This window comes from Microcaecilia unicolor, chromosome 2 (genome assembly GCF_901765095.1).
Source record: "Microcaecilia unicolor chromosome 2, aMicUni1.1, whole genome shotgun sequence".
Lineage (NCBI taxonomy): Eukaryota > Metazoa > Chordata > Amphibia > Gymnophiona > Siphonopidae > Microcaecilia > Microcaecilia unicolor.
In genome coordinates, this window is record NC_044032.1 from 446,589,685 (window position 1) to 446,604,936 (window position 15,252).

At 46.2% G+C, this 15,252-nt stretch overlaps 1 protein-coding gene across 1 annotated transcript in view; it reads left to right on the forward strand.

Annotated features, from left to right (window-relative positions):
• The first annotated feature begins 2,408 nt into the window (after positions 1-2,408).
• The window catches only part of WBP1 (WW domain binding protein 1), a 55,719-nt gene continuing 42,875 nt past the window's right edge, over positions 2,409-15,252 (forward strand). The window contains exon 1 of the mRNA XM_030190899.1: positions 2,409-2,489. Coding sequence (XP_030046759.1) covers positions 2,478-2,489 — 12 coding nt within the window. The 5' untranslated portion in view covers positions 2,409-2,477. The remainder of the gene's footprint in view (positions 2,490-15,252) is intronic.

The following is a 15,252-nucleotide window of genomic DNA, read 5'->3' on the forward strand; positions in this document are numbered from 1 at the left end:
GGAGCGGCAGTGGCAGGCAAGATCACCTACAAGGTAGAGATGAGACAAGACTGGACCGGAACTCCGGACTGGAGTTCTACACCGGAACACTCGGAACTGGAACGCACCGGACGGGTGCGCACTGGAGTGGGGCCCGCTGGACTGGACACCCTGGAGTGGCCCCACTGGACAGGAACATACAGGAGTGAAACCCGCTGGACCTGGAACACCCTGGACCTAGGCTTCACCTACACTTGACTGCCTTCCCCCTCGGGTTGAGCCCTCAGGTTCTGGCAGCCAGTAGGACTTACAGGAACCGCAGGAATGAAGGTCCAGGAGTGCCCCCTGGCCCCTAGGCGATGGCAAGGCAGACAGGCAGGGAATGTCCGGGTTCTGGCAGTAGGCAGGTTCAAAGCAATGGTCACAGAAGGGCTGGAGACCCACAGAGCAATACACAGAAGGGCTGGAAACCCACAAAGCAATAAACACAGAAGGGCAGAAAACCCACAGAGCAGTAAACACAGAAGGGCAGAAAACCCACAGAGCAAATAACACAGAAGGGTAGGAAGCCCACAGAGCAATAAACACAGAAGGGCTGGAAACCCACAAAGCAATAAACCCAGATGGGCAGAAAACCCACAGAGCAATAAACACAGAAGGGCTGGAAACCCACAAAGCAAATAACACAGAAGGGTAGGAAGCCCACAGAACAATAAACACAGAAGGGCTGAAAACCCACAGAGCACAAGACAAGGAAAGCAAACAGTGCTAACAGCACACTAACCTCGGGACCTAAGGCACTGCGGAGGAAATGGCAATGCAAAGGCCAGGACTGTAGTCTCCAAGTCACTAATAAAGCTCATCAACACCAGAGCCACAGCTGCAGCAATCACCTTGCAACCAAACAGAGGCTTGACACACAAAGCAGTCATCCCATAGGAAGGAACAGCGGGAGCCATCTTGGATACTGGCAAGGAGGAGGAAGCGGCAGCCATCTTGGAAGAGGCAAAGCCCACACAGGTGAGATTCAGTAGGGCAATCAGCACACAGAGCCAGAGAGAAACTAAGACAGACACAGAGACAAGCAGAAGCCAGCACAGCCACTGACTCCCAGAAACAGGGTAAGTATGAGGGTGGTCACGGCCACAGACGTGACAACGGTTTAGTAAACAAGATCCCTTGTTTTTAAGGATCCCTCAAACCAAGTCAGAACATTACCAGCAATTCCAATTCTACTAAGTTCAACAAGTAGTTGATCATGATCCACTAAGTTGAACGCCGATGATAAATCAAATTGGAACAGAAACACTTTATTGTTCTTACACAGAAGAGATCCAATCCCTTCCACACATCACTTACTATTGTTACTCTATGTAATTATGTCATTTCTACGACACTGTTCCATACTCTCTATACTTTGTATCATCCATGCGATACTTTGTACCATACTTTGTAAGTCGCACTGTACCTACTTTATGTAATTATGTCATCTTGATACATTGTTCCCAAACCTGTATTACCTCCGTGATACGTTGTACCACATTTCCCTCCTGCTGGCACATGAACTTACACATACATATACATCCATACAGTTTTATAAAAGCCATTTCCACATATGGCGCTTACCTCACACACACAAAGTGCTTTCAGAAATTATATTCAAAGTGGTTAAAAAGAGAAAAAAAAAAAATCTTTCAAAATTGCAAAAGTAAAATAATGCTTCAGGACATAGAAAAGTCTTGCATTTACAAATTCCATAGCAGTAAGCGTGAGAACACACAGTGCAGGTGGAAGTCCATATGTGTGTACACTTGAGTACAATGAAGGCGACTGGAGACCCTTCCCGCAGAGATGCCAAGTTACCCAGTTCCAGGCTGGAGACTTTTTTTTTTTTTGGGCCAGTCCTGGTCCTACACTTACATCCCAAAGAAGCAGTTTGGGATTCGTAATACCTGATCCAGCCCATTGCCATCAGTGCTACTGCTGCGAGCTTCATCATAACGCAACACGATGGGATGGTCACAAATCCAGAAAGAACCGTCCCTAAATCTCGAGCCTGAAACTGGACACCCCGAGCACCAGGAAGAGCCTGCGAACAGGTGTCGTCACTGGACACGCGCCGCGCTCAAACCGGGCTCTGGATTTGACGGGAGGGGAGCTCGCTCGCCCCTTAGGGATTGCCAAGGACTGTCCCGCCGCCCCAAGCCAGACACCCAACAGCTTCCTCTCCCCGCGTCCCACCGCCTAGCTTGTCTTTGACGTCTCCCACGACCGGCCCCGCACTTTTTCTTTTCACTTCCAGCGTCCCACTCCCGCCACCCTCCGTCCGACGTATTTCTTTGCCTCTGTCTCCCGGCGGCGTCCCACCCCCCTCTGATGCGACTTCCTGTTTCCGGCAGGGCCGGACGCGGCCGAAGGAGAAAAGTTGCGTTTGGGGGGGAGGGTGGGGGGGTGCCGGAGAAGGAAAACTGCGGGGCCGGTCGCGGGCGACCTCCGACATGAGTTTACAGGTAGGAGGACCGGGTGTTTGAGGTGGAGGGAGGTGCTGGATTGCTGATGGGGGAGAAGAGGAAGGGGAGATATGCTGGACGGGCGAGAGGGGGGGATGGCAGACCGCGGGGGAGGAGAGAGGAGGGGGGTCGCCGGTCGAAAGGGCAGTCAGCTGCGTGGAACTTGGTCTTTTTGGGAGTCATTCAGTGCAGACATAATACAGTTTTGTTATGAAAAGCAGCTTGGGTGGAAGCATAATAATGCAGCATCCTACTAGGTAAACATTTCTAGCCTTATTTATTGCATACATTGTGGATATAAAAATTAGGGATGCGCATTTGTCAAAACACATGTGATTAAATTAAGCACCTAAAAATGTTATTGCACACGGATCGATTGAGTATGTTTATCCTTATGAATTAATGCGCGTACAATTGATTTATACTTGCTTAAAAAAAGTTCTAGGGTGCATGCCTGTACATTAAACATAAATAAATGTGACGGTGTCATGAAACAACCCAAATAATACTTTAAAATCAAGAAAGCGTTGTAAAATACAAAAACGCATCAAATTGTTTTTGTCCTTGCGTATCCCTAATAAAAACGGTTAATCTGGTGAAGGGCTCGCCTGTTCTAGTGAGCTATCATAACGTATTAATGTTTCAGGCTGTATTACTGATGGCCAGGCTCCTTTTCTTATTTCACGTTCGTTGAGTATGGAAAACCAACAAGGTGTTAGACAGAAAGAGGGGAGAGGAGGCAGCACAAGACACCCTGAGAGTGAGAAAGAACACTGTGGATATTGGAGCAGTAAGAGGATGTGTACATCCAGGTCATGTTATATGATTGTGAAGAGATGTAATAGGGCTCGAGCATGCTTCTTTATTACGGACACTTTGTACTAAGACCTAGGTTCCTGGCTGATAGCTCTACAGAATGATGTGGTATTCTCAATGTCAAAGCAGTGGTACTGGTAGCCAGTATTCTTTCTGAACTCCACACAGCACAGGGGGGATACTAGCATCTTATAAACGAGGTAGAATGATTGAGCAGAGGAGCTCTGCTTGAACAGGAGCCAGTAACAAGTTATTTACTTCCCCTGCTCTGCTTTGTGGCTTGCCGAGCAGTTGAAGGAATGAGGTTGCTTGCATTCCCTGAAGAAGGCATTGGCTTAGGACTGATATAAATATGCCTGTTAATTCAGGCTAATATTATTTCTACTCTTTGCAATGTCAGTGTTACAAAGTGAGGGAGTGTTTGGCACACGGGGAAATGTTCAGTGCCTGTTTGGCATTGTAGATTGTTGTTTGGAGGAGTACTGAGAAAGTGACTGCCTTTCTTCTGCCAGTTGAATTTGTGCCAAGAAAGGATTTGTGTAAGTTTGAAAACTGAGCAGAGAGAAAAGTGACCTTAGTGTTACCTTGTTGTTTTTCTTACTTCTCTCTGGTGGTACAGTGATGACAAGTACCCAAGGAATACAGATTCCACCATGCAGTACACAACATGTCTGAGCTGGTGCTTGCATCTCCCTGCTTTTCTGGCACAGGCAAACGTCATTGGATGTTAATAGGCCTGCCTTTTAAATACAAATCTCTGTCTGCAAGGATCTGGCTTCTTGGCCTGTGACCAGGGTCCCAGGCAAGCCAATCAGCTGTAGACATGTTCATTACCCACATAATTGATGGTTTAGCTTCAACCCAAGGGGGCTAAGTTAAGCCACTGGTTTTATCCCACTGTATGCTGGGAGACGGAGTCTTACTTTTCTTACCGGACTTAGTAAGGAAGTCAGAACTCCATCTCCCTGCATGCAGCGGGTCTGGACATGGAGCTCTGTGGTCTCCATATCTATAGGACTGGAGTGAGAATTCCATTGACGGTGAAAACAGTGTTCCCAACCAAGCAACTGGAAGCATTTTCTTCAGTTTCCTTTTTGTTTGGCAAGTGTATGTTGTTAACCCGAAATTTGTTTGTTTTATTTTTTGGGATTTACAGCCTTTATGACAAGATTCACCCAAGACAGTGTACAATAGTTATAAAATTTACTTTTGTTAACAGCATAACAATAGTAAAATAACCAAGCATAAATGAGGCAAACTTGAAAATAGTAAATTGAAACCTAATAATAGAACTACAGTGAAACAGTATCAAAAATATACACATTTAACAGCACTGGAATTCAAATACCAGAGAGATAATACAATGTTAGTATAATATTAATGATACACCTAATAAGCATGCATTAGAACATTCAACTAACATAGATATGAGACAAAAAAATTTCTACAATACGGCTTACCATATAGCCAAGGGAGCAAGAGCAGATACAGAGTTAGTTGGGATAATTTGATAGCTAAAAATCAAGGCAAGGTTTTTTGTATAGTTAAGCAACAGATAAGGAATTGATATACGTTAATGTAAGTTGTTTTCAGTCCACTTTCCTACTGGTCAGAATCCCTTTTTTTAGACGCTTTGACAGCAAGGTCAGTCAGATGGTTTAAAGGGTAAAAAAAGGTCATGGATTTGATATACCGCCTTCCTGTGATATAACCAAAGCAGTTTACGTTTGCTATATGCAGATACTTTGACCCTAGTGGGTGAAATTGTATGTGCCAGCTGTGACCTGCACTTGTTGCCACATGAAAATCTATTGGGTGGGGCTGAAGGGTGGTAGGCATCATTGATATGGGGATATCAATCATAAAAACTGGGGTTAGGACTCTCTTGGGAGGTTCATGATGGCTGCTTAGCATCTGCAAAATTCTCTTCCCGGCTTTCTTACCTACACATGCATATTGTGAACAGCAACCAACTTATAGAAAAGCCATTTTCTGAACTCCCGAAGGGGTCATTTGTCCTAGTGGTAAGAGGGGAGAAGAGCTGCTGCTACTTCATAAGCAGATGACACTGAGGGTAGGTGCTCTCATTGAGGATCTGCTTCAGAGCTCTGCTACCAATAATCATAATTTACAATCTTAACTAAATATAGTGCTTTCTCCTTTAAAAAGAGGGAGGGTTTTCATCACATGCTTGGAGTCTCTGTGTAAACATTGCTCTGTACTCATGAATCCTTTCAATAAGTGATTCCACCAGTTCATTATCTGGTGACGAGTCTGTGGGGTCAGTCCAGAACCATAGTCTGAAACACCTGAAGTGGGCTAGTGCTTAATTCTTTCTGCATTTCTCATCTTCACTGAGCTGAGCAGAGGCCCAAGGGATCCGTTCCAGTGCTGGTGGGCAACATCAGAAAAGCTGTTTGGTTTTCTGCCTGTATTGATTGAATGTTGATGTCTCTTACCGCGGTTGAGTTACCAGCAGACAGACCTGTCTTGGAGCCTGTAAGTTAGCATTTGTGCATTCTGGGCCCCGCTTGGGATAAGCAGGCACTCTGAGCCTCATGCGGGGGGGGGGGGGGGGGGGGGTGAGCTGGAAAACTGAGAATAGAAGAACCTGAGTTGTTTTTCTTCCAGTGCACTGTGGGAGCAGGCTTTTCAGGTCGCCAAGGAGTTTATTCTCCTACAGCTGCTGTCAGGGAATAGAATGAGACTGTGGCAAAGCGGAGTGGCACTGAGCCAGCTGATTCTGATATGGGCAGGTTAGGCCGGTGCTGGCTGCTAGAGGCAGGAACACACAGGCTGGTTCTCTTTCAGGCCTGTGCACAAACCTTTCTTGAACATACAGACAGCTGCTGCTATTTGGTGCTTAGTTTTTTTTTTTTATTATTATTGTTATTTATTTTCTTGCCAGCATAAGGAAGGTGTCTTCCTAGCTCTGTTGATGTACATGAACTGGAATAAATTCGAGCCACCACAGTCTGACATCAGTGAAGAGGGAATTTGCAGCTCCAGTGTAAGGACAAGAAGGTGACCTGGCCTTTGCTGTAGGTGAGGGATCGGAGGGCTGGGTAGCAGCATCTGATGTCTCCCTTGTACAGAGAGAGATGGTGTGCCAGAGCTTGATAAAATAAAGGTTGCTCAGGATTTTGCTACTTTTTAAGTATTTATTCAAGTAATTATGTACTGTTCTACACCAGGACATTTTACAGCAGGTTCAGTAAGTAGAATTTACATGTTACAGTACATCATTTGCAACCTGCCTGGGACTGGAATCCACAGTGCCCACCTCCAGCAAGAGCTTCTGAAACATGGTTGGAGGAAACCACAGCCAGCCAAGCTTTCAGGATATTCACAGGGAATAGCTAGGGTATTGATCTGCACAGAGTTGGGTTCTAGTATATGTAAATCTTCTGCATATTCATAGTAGATATCCTGAAAATGTGACTGGCTCGGGGTCCCCAGAACATGTTTTTGGAGCCCTGCTTTATCCATCAGGTCACTGGATTGTCACAGACAGAAATACACATATTTAGGAGTTCAGGTAAAAGAAACCTGCTATACAGATTATTTTCTTTCTGCCTCTACCACCCTCATTTTAACACTTTTTATCTTGTTTTTTTTTTTTTACTTTTGTTACCACTGTTACTCAATCCGGTTGTCACAGACAGTTTTGTTGACCCACTGGGTGAAGAATCTACTCACACACCCTGGTGAGTTTGCTCCCACCAGACTAGCACTGTGACCCTTTGCCGTCAAAGACTTCTTAACCAGAATATTCTGTGCACAACTTCTGCTCTGCTGCTTCAGGCAGGAACCACAAATCAGAGTGAGAAGAAAGGGGGTGTGCTGAGGAAATGTCTTCAGCTTTCTCACTGCCGTGGTATGCTGCCATCCGTCTAATCCTGTTTAATAGTACAAAGGATGTATTTCATCAGGGAATGGTGAGAAGTCGGTGCAGTCTAATTTCATTTTTGCTGGTTGTACTCTGACTGTTTTCTGCTCCTGAGCTGGATTGGTTACGTGCCTGCCTGATACTTTCCATCTGTATGCGAAGCACCATGCCGTGAATATCTTTGGCACCCCACAGATTTAACACTGTCTTCTGTGCTGAGGGTATCTATGGGAGCTATGTGAACGTTTCCCATAAGAAGGGATATATTGAAGTTTGTGAGAACACTGGCTGCCAGAACTTACAGGAAGACACAAAACTCTGTCCAACTAATGGCTCAATCCAACTCTGATTTTTAACTTCAGTTCAATCAAAGATAAGCTTATCAGATATTATGGATGGCTGCCTGTGATATGGCGAGGGCTTCTGAATTGTAAACTGTAAATTTAGGTATTTTGTTTTCACACTAACTAGGGATTTTGGGAGGGTACTAAAATTCCGTGTGATTAGTGTTCTCACATGAGATTAAATGTTAGGAATGTTCTTAGGTGGTTTCATTGTTGACATGACATTATTCAGAATTTAAAATTGGTATCTGCTGTCTCATTTTTTGCCCTGTGTTCCTAGCCCCTCTCATTCCTCACCCAGTCTCTTGACTGTCTGCCTTCAATCTTGAAGCCACCTCTTCCTTTGCACTTAGGTTTTTTTTCAGTCCTCTATCTCCAGCATCTCTTCCTTCAGTCACCTTAGTACTCTCCTGCTGCAGTCTGTCTCCTGCTCCACACCACACTGTTCCTGACTCCTGTTCCTTGGGGCTGGGTTTTCCTTCTGCTCAGCATTATGGGGACAGCCACTGCCTCTTTGAATTTAGCAGGGCCATGGAGAGGAAGAGAGGATGGCTTTAGTGAGGTCCTCTAACCACAGTGCTTGAGCCAGATAATGGCACTGGAGCACAACAAGATAAGGCAGTTTTCAGGGTTTATCGGTTATAATGTGAAAACCCAGTTCGGGGTGTTTGTATTGGGGTTTTCTAGTTACAACCAAGTGCCAGAAGCCCTAATGCTAAGTCTATTTCTGTGTCTCTTTATGGCAGCTTCCCCGCCCCTCCCCCCAATAACTTTTAAACAGGTACATTTGACTCGAAAGAACTTGGAGTAGAGCCAGGTTGTTGGGACATCAGTCCGTTTTGGATGTCAAATTGGGGGCTCAAGAGGGTGGAGAAGGGGGGGGGTATTAAATTGCAATAGGAAGTACATTGAGATTTGAACCAAGTCTAGACAAAATGCTGCTTCTGTTGCTTCCACTTGAATTCAGCTCTTTGTGCGGAGTAGACAGAGGCCCTGGAGCCAAGTTATAGGTGCAACTTCTACAACAGCAAACTGCAAGGCACCTATCTGTATATTCCTCTTGTTTGTGCTTTAGCTACACCTTTATGATGCTTTTGAAATTCACTGTTTATTGTATATTTTTATTTAGAAATGCTAATAAAATATTTTTCTAAAAAATGACTAGTTCAGCTTCATTGTTGCATCACTGGAATCTTATTGCGGGTTGGGATCATATAGGGTGCTGTGTATTTACTTCTCAAATCTCATCTGATAATGTGACAGAGGCCCTGATGTATAAAGCTTACCATGCGAGGAACATCCTATTTTGACCGGTTCAATCCAGTTTAGCGTGCACGTTATTCAGCGAGTAATGCTCAAAGGGGTCCTGCGTGGTTTTTACCGTTTGCGGTAGCAGCCAATGAGAATCGTATGCAAATGTATTACAATGAGCTGATTAGTATTTAAATGTGCATTCCGAGAGATGCACAGAGAGGAGCGCCTACCTTTATGTTTCAATAGTTTTTATTCAAAATATTTCACATGAACCAGTCAACATTCATTACACGTAATCATTTATAACAGATCTTTCCTGGTAAAGCAAAAGATATACTTTATCATTTCCCCCCCCCTCCTCCTCCCCCCCACTCCCCACCAGTCAACTAACATCAATTTACCCACCTTGCCATTGTGATTTTTGTTAACAACGGTATTTAAATCTTTTAACTTTATTTTACATCAAACTAGTACTTCCCCTGTTGGTGGTTCAATTGTCTGACTCCCCTTTCCCCTTCATCTTAACAGCACAGCTACCCACCCTTCCCCCCTACCCCTCTCTCTGCATTGTTAATTAGTTTCTTCCATTAAGCTCAATCAACATTTCAATCAAATATTTAACAGATAACTTCTAGCCGCTGGGCTCATTGTGTCCCAAAACGGACTCCACCTTTGTTGAAATTTTTTCCCTTGCTCAGAGTCAAGTGGCGTTGCACCAAGTCTCTCCATACGCACCAAAACTAGCATACGTGTGCGCCATTGTTGCTTCGTTGGGTATCTATTTGTTAGCCATTCAGCCAAAATGACTTGTTTTCCAATTATTACAGATCTCTTCACAAATGCCTTATATCCTTTCCTCAACGAAGGACCAAGGTCTAGGCCTCCGAACAGCATGGCCGGGTCACTTCTCCAGGTCTGCCCCCACATACCAGAAACATATGCTGTTATCAATGACCAAAATTTCTGGATACCTATGCATGTCCAGAACATGTGGCCCAACGTTGCTCCACTCTGTCCACATTTTGGGCATTCCCCCCATGGGGAGAGTCCCATATGGAATGCCCGTCTTGGTGGTATATATATACGCAAAGCCATTTTATACTGCAATTCCCAATGTGAGGTCCAATTTGTAGTTTTCCTAATCTCCAATAAGTGCGCTCTGAACAATGTCTCTTGTATCGTTGCTTGCAAATCCATGGACCACCGTTGTGCCAGTCTGTGGAACTCCAATTCCGGCGTTGTCTCTCGTATCTGCCGATGGTGGAACGACATGGGCACTCTTTGTTGCGATCCCAAAGAAAAAACTGAGGATAACTCCTCCTGGACATCTTCTGTTAGTGATGTCCATGGTAAAGTAGACACGTAATGGCTCAATTGCATATAATGAAATTTGTCTTTATTTGGTATGTCATATTCCCGCTGCAGGTCCGCAAATGACCTCATATGGCCTTCCCTGGTTACTACCTGCAGTAGATAGACAATTCCTTTCTTTCGCCAGTTTTTAAAGGTGGCATATATCTGACCAGGTGCAAAGGCTGGATTGTTACATATTGACAAAAACGGTGTAACTTTTGCTGAGAAGCCATATAGGCGACATATCCATTTCCAGGTTGCCCGTGCATTTCCCATAATTCCAGAGTGCTGTAGAGCATATGGTGCTCTCGTCTCGGTCCCATGCAGGAAATTGCTGAAATGAATCTTTGGTATTAGATCCAACTCCATACTGGTATTTGTATAGTCCTCAGTTGTCCGGTACCAGTCATTAATGACCCTCATGCCTGCGGCTATGTCTAGGTACCTTAGATTTAGCAATCCCAAGCCTCCATATTCTACTGGGATACTTAAAATTGAGATGGAAAGACGAGCCTTCTTCCTTTTCCACAGAAACTTTTGTAACATTGTATTGAAAGTACGTTCATCCCTTTGCTTCAAGTATACTGGAATCGTTTGAAAGATATATGTCCATTTTGGTGCTATTATCATGTTGTATAGGGCTACGCGTCCCAGCAGCGATATAGGCAGTTCAGTCCAGGCTTGCAGCTTCATTTTACTGTCTGACATCAATCGTTGTATGTTTAACTCATATAAATCTTCTAATCTAGCTGGGACACACACTCCCAAATATTTGATATGTGTAGCCGCCCATGTGAATTGTATTGTATGCTTCCAGTTGGTGTTACTGTCCGCTACCACTTCCAGAGCTGATGACTTTGTTAGGTTTAGTTTAAATCCTGATAATTGCCCGAATGTTTCTAGTTCTTCCAGTAGTTTTTCTATAGATCTTGTTGGTGCCGTCATCGTCATTAGTAGATCATCCGCAAATGCCAATACTTTTACTTCTTTTCCTGCCACTTGGACTCCCTTGATATCTTTCTGTGTCCTAAGTGCACATAATAATGGTTCTATTGACAGCACAAATAGCGCAGGCGAGAGGGGACAGCCCTGCCTTGTGCCCCTCATTATATCAAACTCAGGTTCCTTTATACCATTTACTAACACATTTGCCCCAGGGTTGCTATACAGGGCTTGTACGGCTTGTTGAAACCATCCCGTTATTCCCACTGCTGTTAATGTATGAAACTAGCCGTTAAGCCCGTAAAAACGGGCGGGTATTGGAATGTTTTTTTCCCCAAGGCCCCCCTCCCGTTGCAGCTGCAAAGCCCCTGCCATCCTCCTTCCCTGCCAGCTCCAAGGCCCCCTCTGTCCCTCCCTCCCAGCTCCAAGGCTCCAGTCCTCCCCCCTTCCCAGCTGCAAGGCCCCCTGCCCTCCCTCCTTCCCAGTTCCAAGGCCCCAGGCCCTCCCCCCAGCTCCCAAGGCCCCCTTCCCTCCCTCCCAGTTCCAAGGCCCCCTGCTCTCCCTCACAACTGTAAGGGGCCCCCTGCCCTCCCTCCCAGCTCCAAGGCTCCAGTCCTCCCCCCTTCCCAGCTGCAAGGCCCCCTGCCTGCCCTCCCTCCCTCCCAGTTCCAAGGCCCCAGGCCCTCCCCCCAGCTCCCAAGGCCCCCTTCCCTCCCGCCCTCCCAGTTCCAAGGCCCCCTGCTCTCCCTCACAACTGTAACAGCCCCCCTGCCCTCCAGCTCCAAGGCTCCAGTCCTCCCCCCTTCCCAGCTGCAAGGCCCCCCGCCCTCCCTCCCAGTTCCAAGGCCCCAGGCCCCCCCCAGCTCCCAAGGCCCCCCCCAGCTCCCTCCCTCCCAGTTCCAAGGCCCCCTGCTCTCCCTCCCAACTGTAAGGGCCCCCCTGCCCTCCCTCCCAGCTCCAAGGCTCCAGTCCTCCCCCCTTCCCAGCTGCAAGGGCCCCCCGCCCTCCCTCCCTCCCAGTTCCAAGGCCCCCCCAGCTCCCAAGGCCCCCTTCCCTCCCTCCCAGCTCCAAGGCCCCCCCCCTTCTGAGACGTCCCATGTCCCCCCCCCCCCCCAAGGTAGCCGCTACCGCCCCCCCCCCCCCACGCCGGAGTCGCCACCACCCCCCCCTTCACCCGGCCCGGGCCCTCTCTTCGTTATTCAACTTACAGCAGCGCCGAAACAGCAGCAAGCAGCAGCTCCCGTTGGCCTTCCTTCACTGCCTGTGCCTCGCCCTCGTGTGACGTCACGTCGGCGAGGGCGGGGCACAGGCAGGGAAGGAAGGCCGAAGGGAGCTGAAGCTGAGCTGCTTGCTGCTGTTTCGGGCGCTGCTGTAAGTTCAATAACGAAGAGAGGGCCCGGGCCGGGTGAAGGGGGGGTGGTGGCGACTCCGGGGGTGGGGGGGGCGGTAGCGGCTACCTTGGGGGGGGGGAGCGGTAGCGACGTCAGCGGTTCCCCTCCCTCCCCTTCAGCGCAGTTTCCCTCTCTGTCCCGCCCCCCTTCCCTCGTCATCACGTCTTGACGCGGGGGCGGGACAGAGAGGGAAGTCTCTACTGCGCATTTGCAGGTGAGTCGGTCACTTGCCATTTATAGGTTTGATAGGTATTCCCATCCAACACGGTCGAATGCCTTGTCAGCGTCTAGGCTGACTACTACTGCCGGTGTTCTATTTTCCTGGCATGTTGCCATTGCTAGTAATAGACGTCTAACATTGTGTGTCGCCTGCCTTCCTTTGATGAACCCCACCTGATCTTTACCCACCAACTTGGGCAAATATTGAGCGAGTCTGGCAGCTAACATGCCTGCCAGCAATTTGATATCTACGTTCAGTAACGAGATAGGTCTATAATCTTCTGGTTTATCTAAGGTTTTTCCGGGTTTCGGTATTAAAGTAATGAGGGCCTTGTTGGCATATTGTGGGAATTGTCCTTTGTCTATAACCGTTTCATAATAGGCCAACAGTGCCGCATAGGCCTCAGCCGGTATAGCTTTATAGTATTCTCCCGTGTACCCATCTGGGCCAGGGGCAGATCTTAATTTCAATCTTTTAATAGCCTGTTGTAATTCTTTTAGTGTTAGGGGAGCATTAAGGCTGTCAATTTCCTCCTGCGCCAGGGTCTTAAGTCCTGCATTTTGCAAATAGGTTTGTATTTCCTGTGTGTTTGGTAGTGTTGCAGCGCTATATAGGGAGGTAAAATATTTCGTAAAAAGTTGCCCAATTTCTTTTTGATTTGTTGTGAGTTTACCCGCGTCGTCTTTTAATGAGGCCACCGTTCGTGTCCCTCCCCAATTTTTTATCACCTTTGCTAATAATCTGCCTGATTTATTGCCATAGCGGTGTAGCCTATATTTGTAAAAAATGAGGGCTCTAGTTTCAGTTTCATGGATTAGTGAGTTTAGAGTGTTCTGTACTGTTTTCAGTGTCTCCAGTGATCTTGGTGAGGGGTGACGTATGTATGTGCTTTTGGCTTTTCGAAACTGTTTTTCTAGTTGCAATATACTAGCCGCCCTGTGCTTTTTTTCTTGCGCTACAGTATGCAATAATATCTCCTCTGAGGACCGCCTTAGAGGCCGACCAATACAGTGTGGGGTCTACTAGAGCATGTTCTCCATTGTGTTTTCCATATTCTTCCCATCTGTCTATTAAGTATTTCCTTAGTTGTGGGTCTGTATGTATGTATGCTAGGTATCTCCATCCTGCACCTCCCAACTTGTCCATCTGAGCTTCCAGGTCCACCCAAACAGGGGCATGGTCTGAAATTTCCTCTGGCCCTATTGAAGCTGCCTTCACCATTGGGAATATTGAGTGTTCCATTAATATGTAATCTAATCTCGCTAATGTACCATGGGCCCGCGATCTATGGGTAAAGTCTCTTTCTCCAGGGTGAAAAGTTCTCCAGACATCTACCAAATTCAATGTCTTCATGAGCCTCTGAAGTTCTCCTGCCCTCTGTCCTGAATAGTGTACTGAATTTGGTTTAGAGGAATCTTCCTTAGGATCCCGAACTAAGTTAAAGTCTCCTAAAACTATCAGGTTTTTACTTTGCAAGCATTTGTTCCCTAGGGAACCAAAACATTTTGGATCATGTTCATTGGGACCATAGACCACCATCAACGAAATTTCCACCCCGTGTAGCCATATTTTCAGCATAATAGTTCGCCCCCTCTCCCCTTTTTCCACCTTAGTTACTTTGTATGATAGTCCTTTCCTGAATAATATTGCTATTCCACCTTTCCGTCCCTTAGAGGCACCGCATACACTCGCCCACCCAATTCCGTTGTAACTTTGCGTGCTCTAAATCGCTTAATCTCGTTTCTTGTAGACAGGCTATGTCCGCTTTCTGTCTTTTTAAAAATTGTAGTATTTTATTTCTTTTTATGGGTGACGTTATGCCCCCCACGTTCCAAGTTATTATCCTCACTGGCATAATGTTACTCTGTAGTTCTTATTTCTATTTTCAAAACCATCTTTTATCTCATTAGTAAAGTAAGTTCGGTTTTTTTTTTTTTTATATTTTCTGCCCTTTAGTCCCTTAAATTTTTTTAAATGTCTAAAATCTATCGATGTTGTGCACCCTTGATCCTGCAGAGAGATCCCCCCTTTTCCAAATTCTCCCCTACCCCACTAGAACCCTGTCTCATCCCCCAAGTTCCCTTAGTAAGATGAGAGTGACCCCGGATTCGGCCAGAGACCCCAGCCCCGCTTTTGCTATAACTTTATAAGTACTCATGTCCATTACTATATCACTTTGTTACTTTTTACCCAAGGACCATTTTGTCGTTGTGCACTTAGGACCGTTTCAATCTACTTCTATTACCTTGTTTTCTGTCAGTTGCTTTCGGGCTTCTTGCGCTGTTGTAAAAGTTTGCCATTTATCCTGATAGAAAACTTTTAGTTGGGCTGGGTACTGCAAAGCAAATTTTACTTTCTGATTTGCTAGTTTTGCACACAGTGGGTGAAATAACTTCCGTTTTTCTTGTACCAGCAATGAGAAATCTTGAAATATTAGGACACTCTGGCCATTATATTTGAGAGTGTTTCTTTTAATTTTGAAGCCTTGGATGACTTCTACCTTGTGTTTGTAGTTCAAAAGTTTTGCAACAATGACCCTCGGTCTGTTTCGATC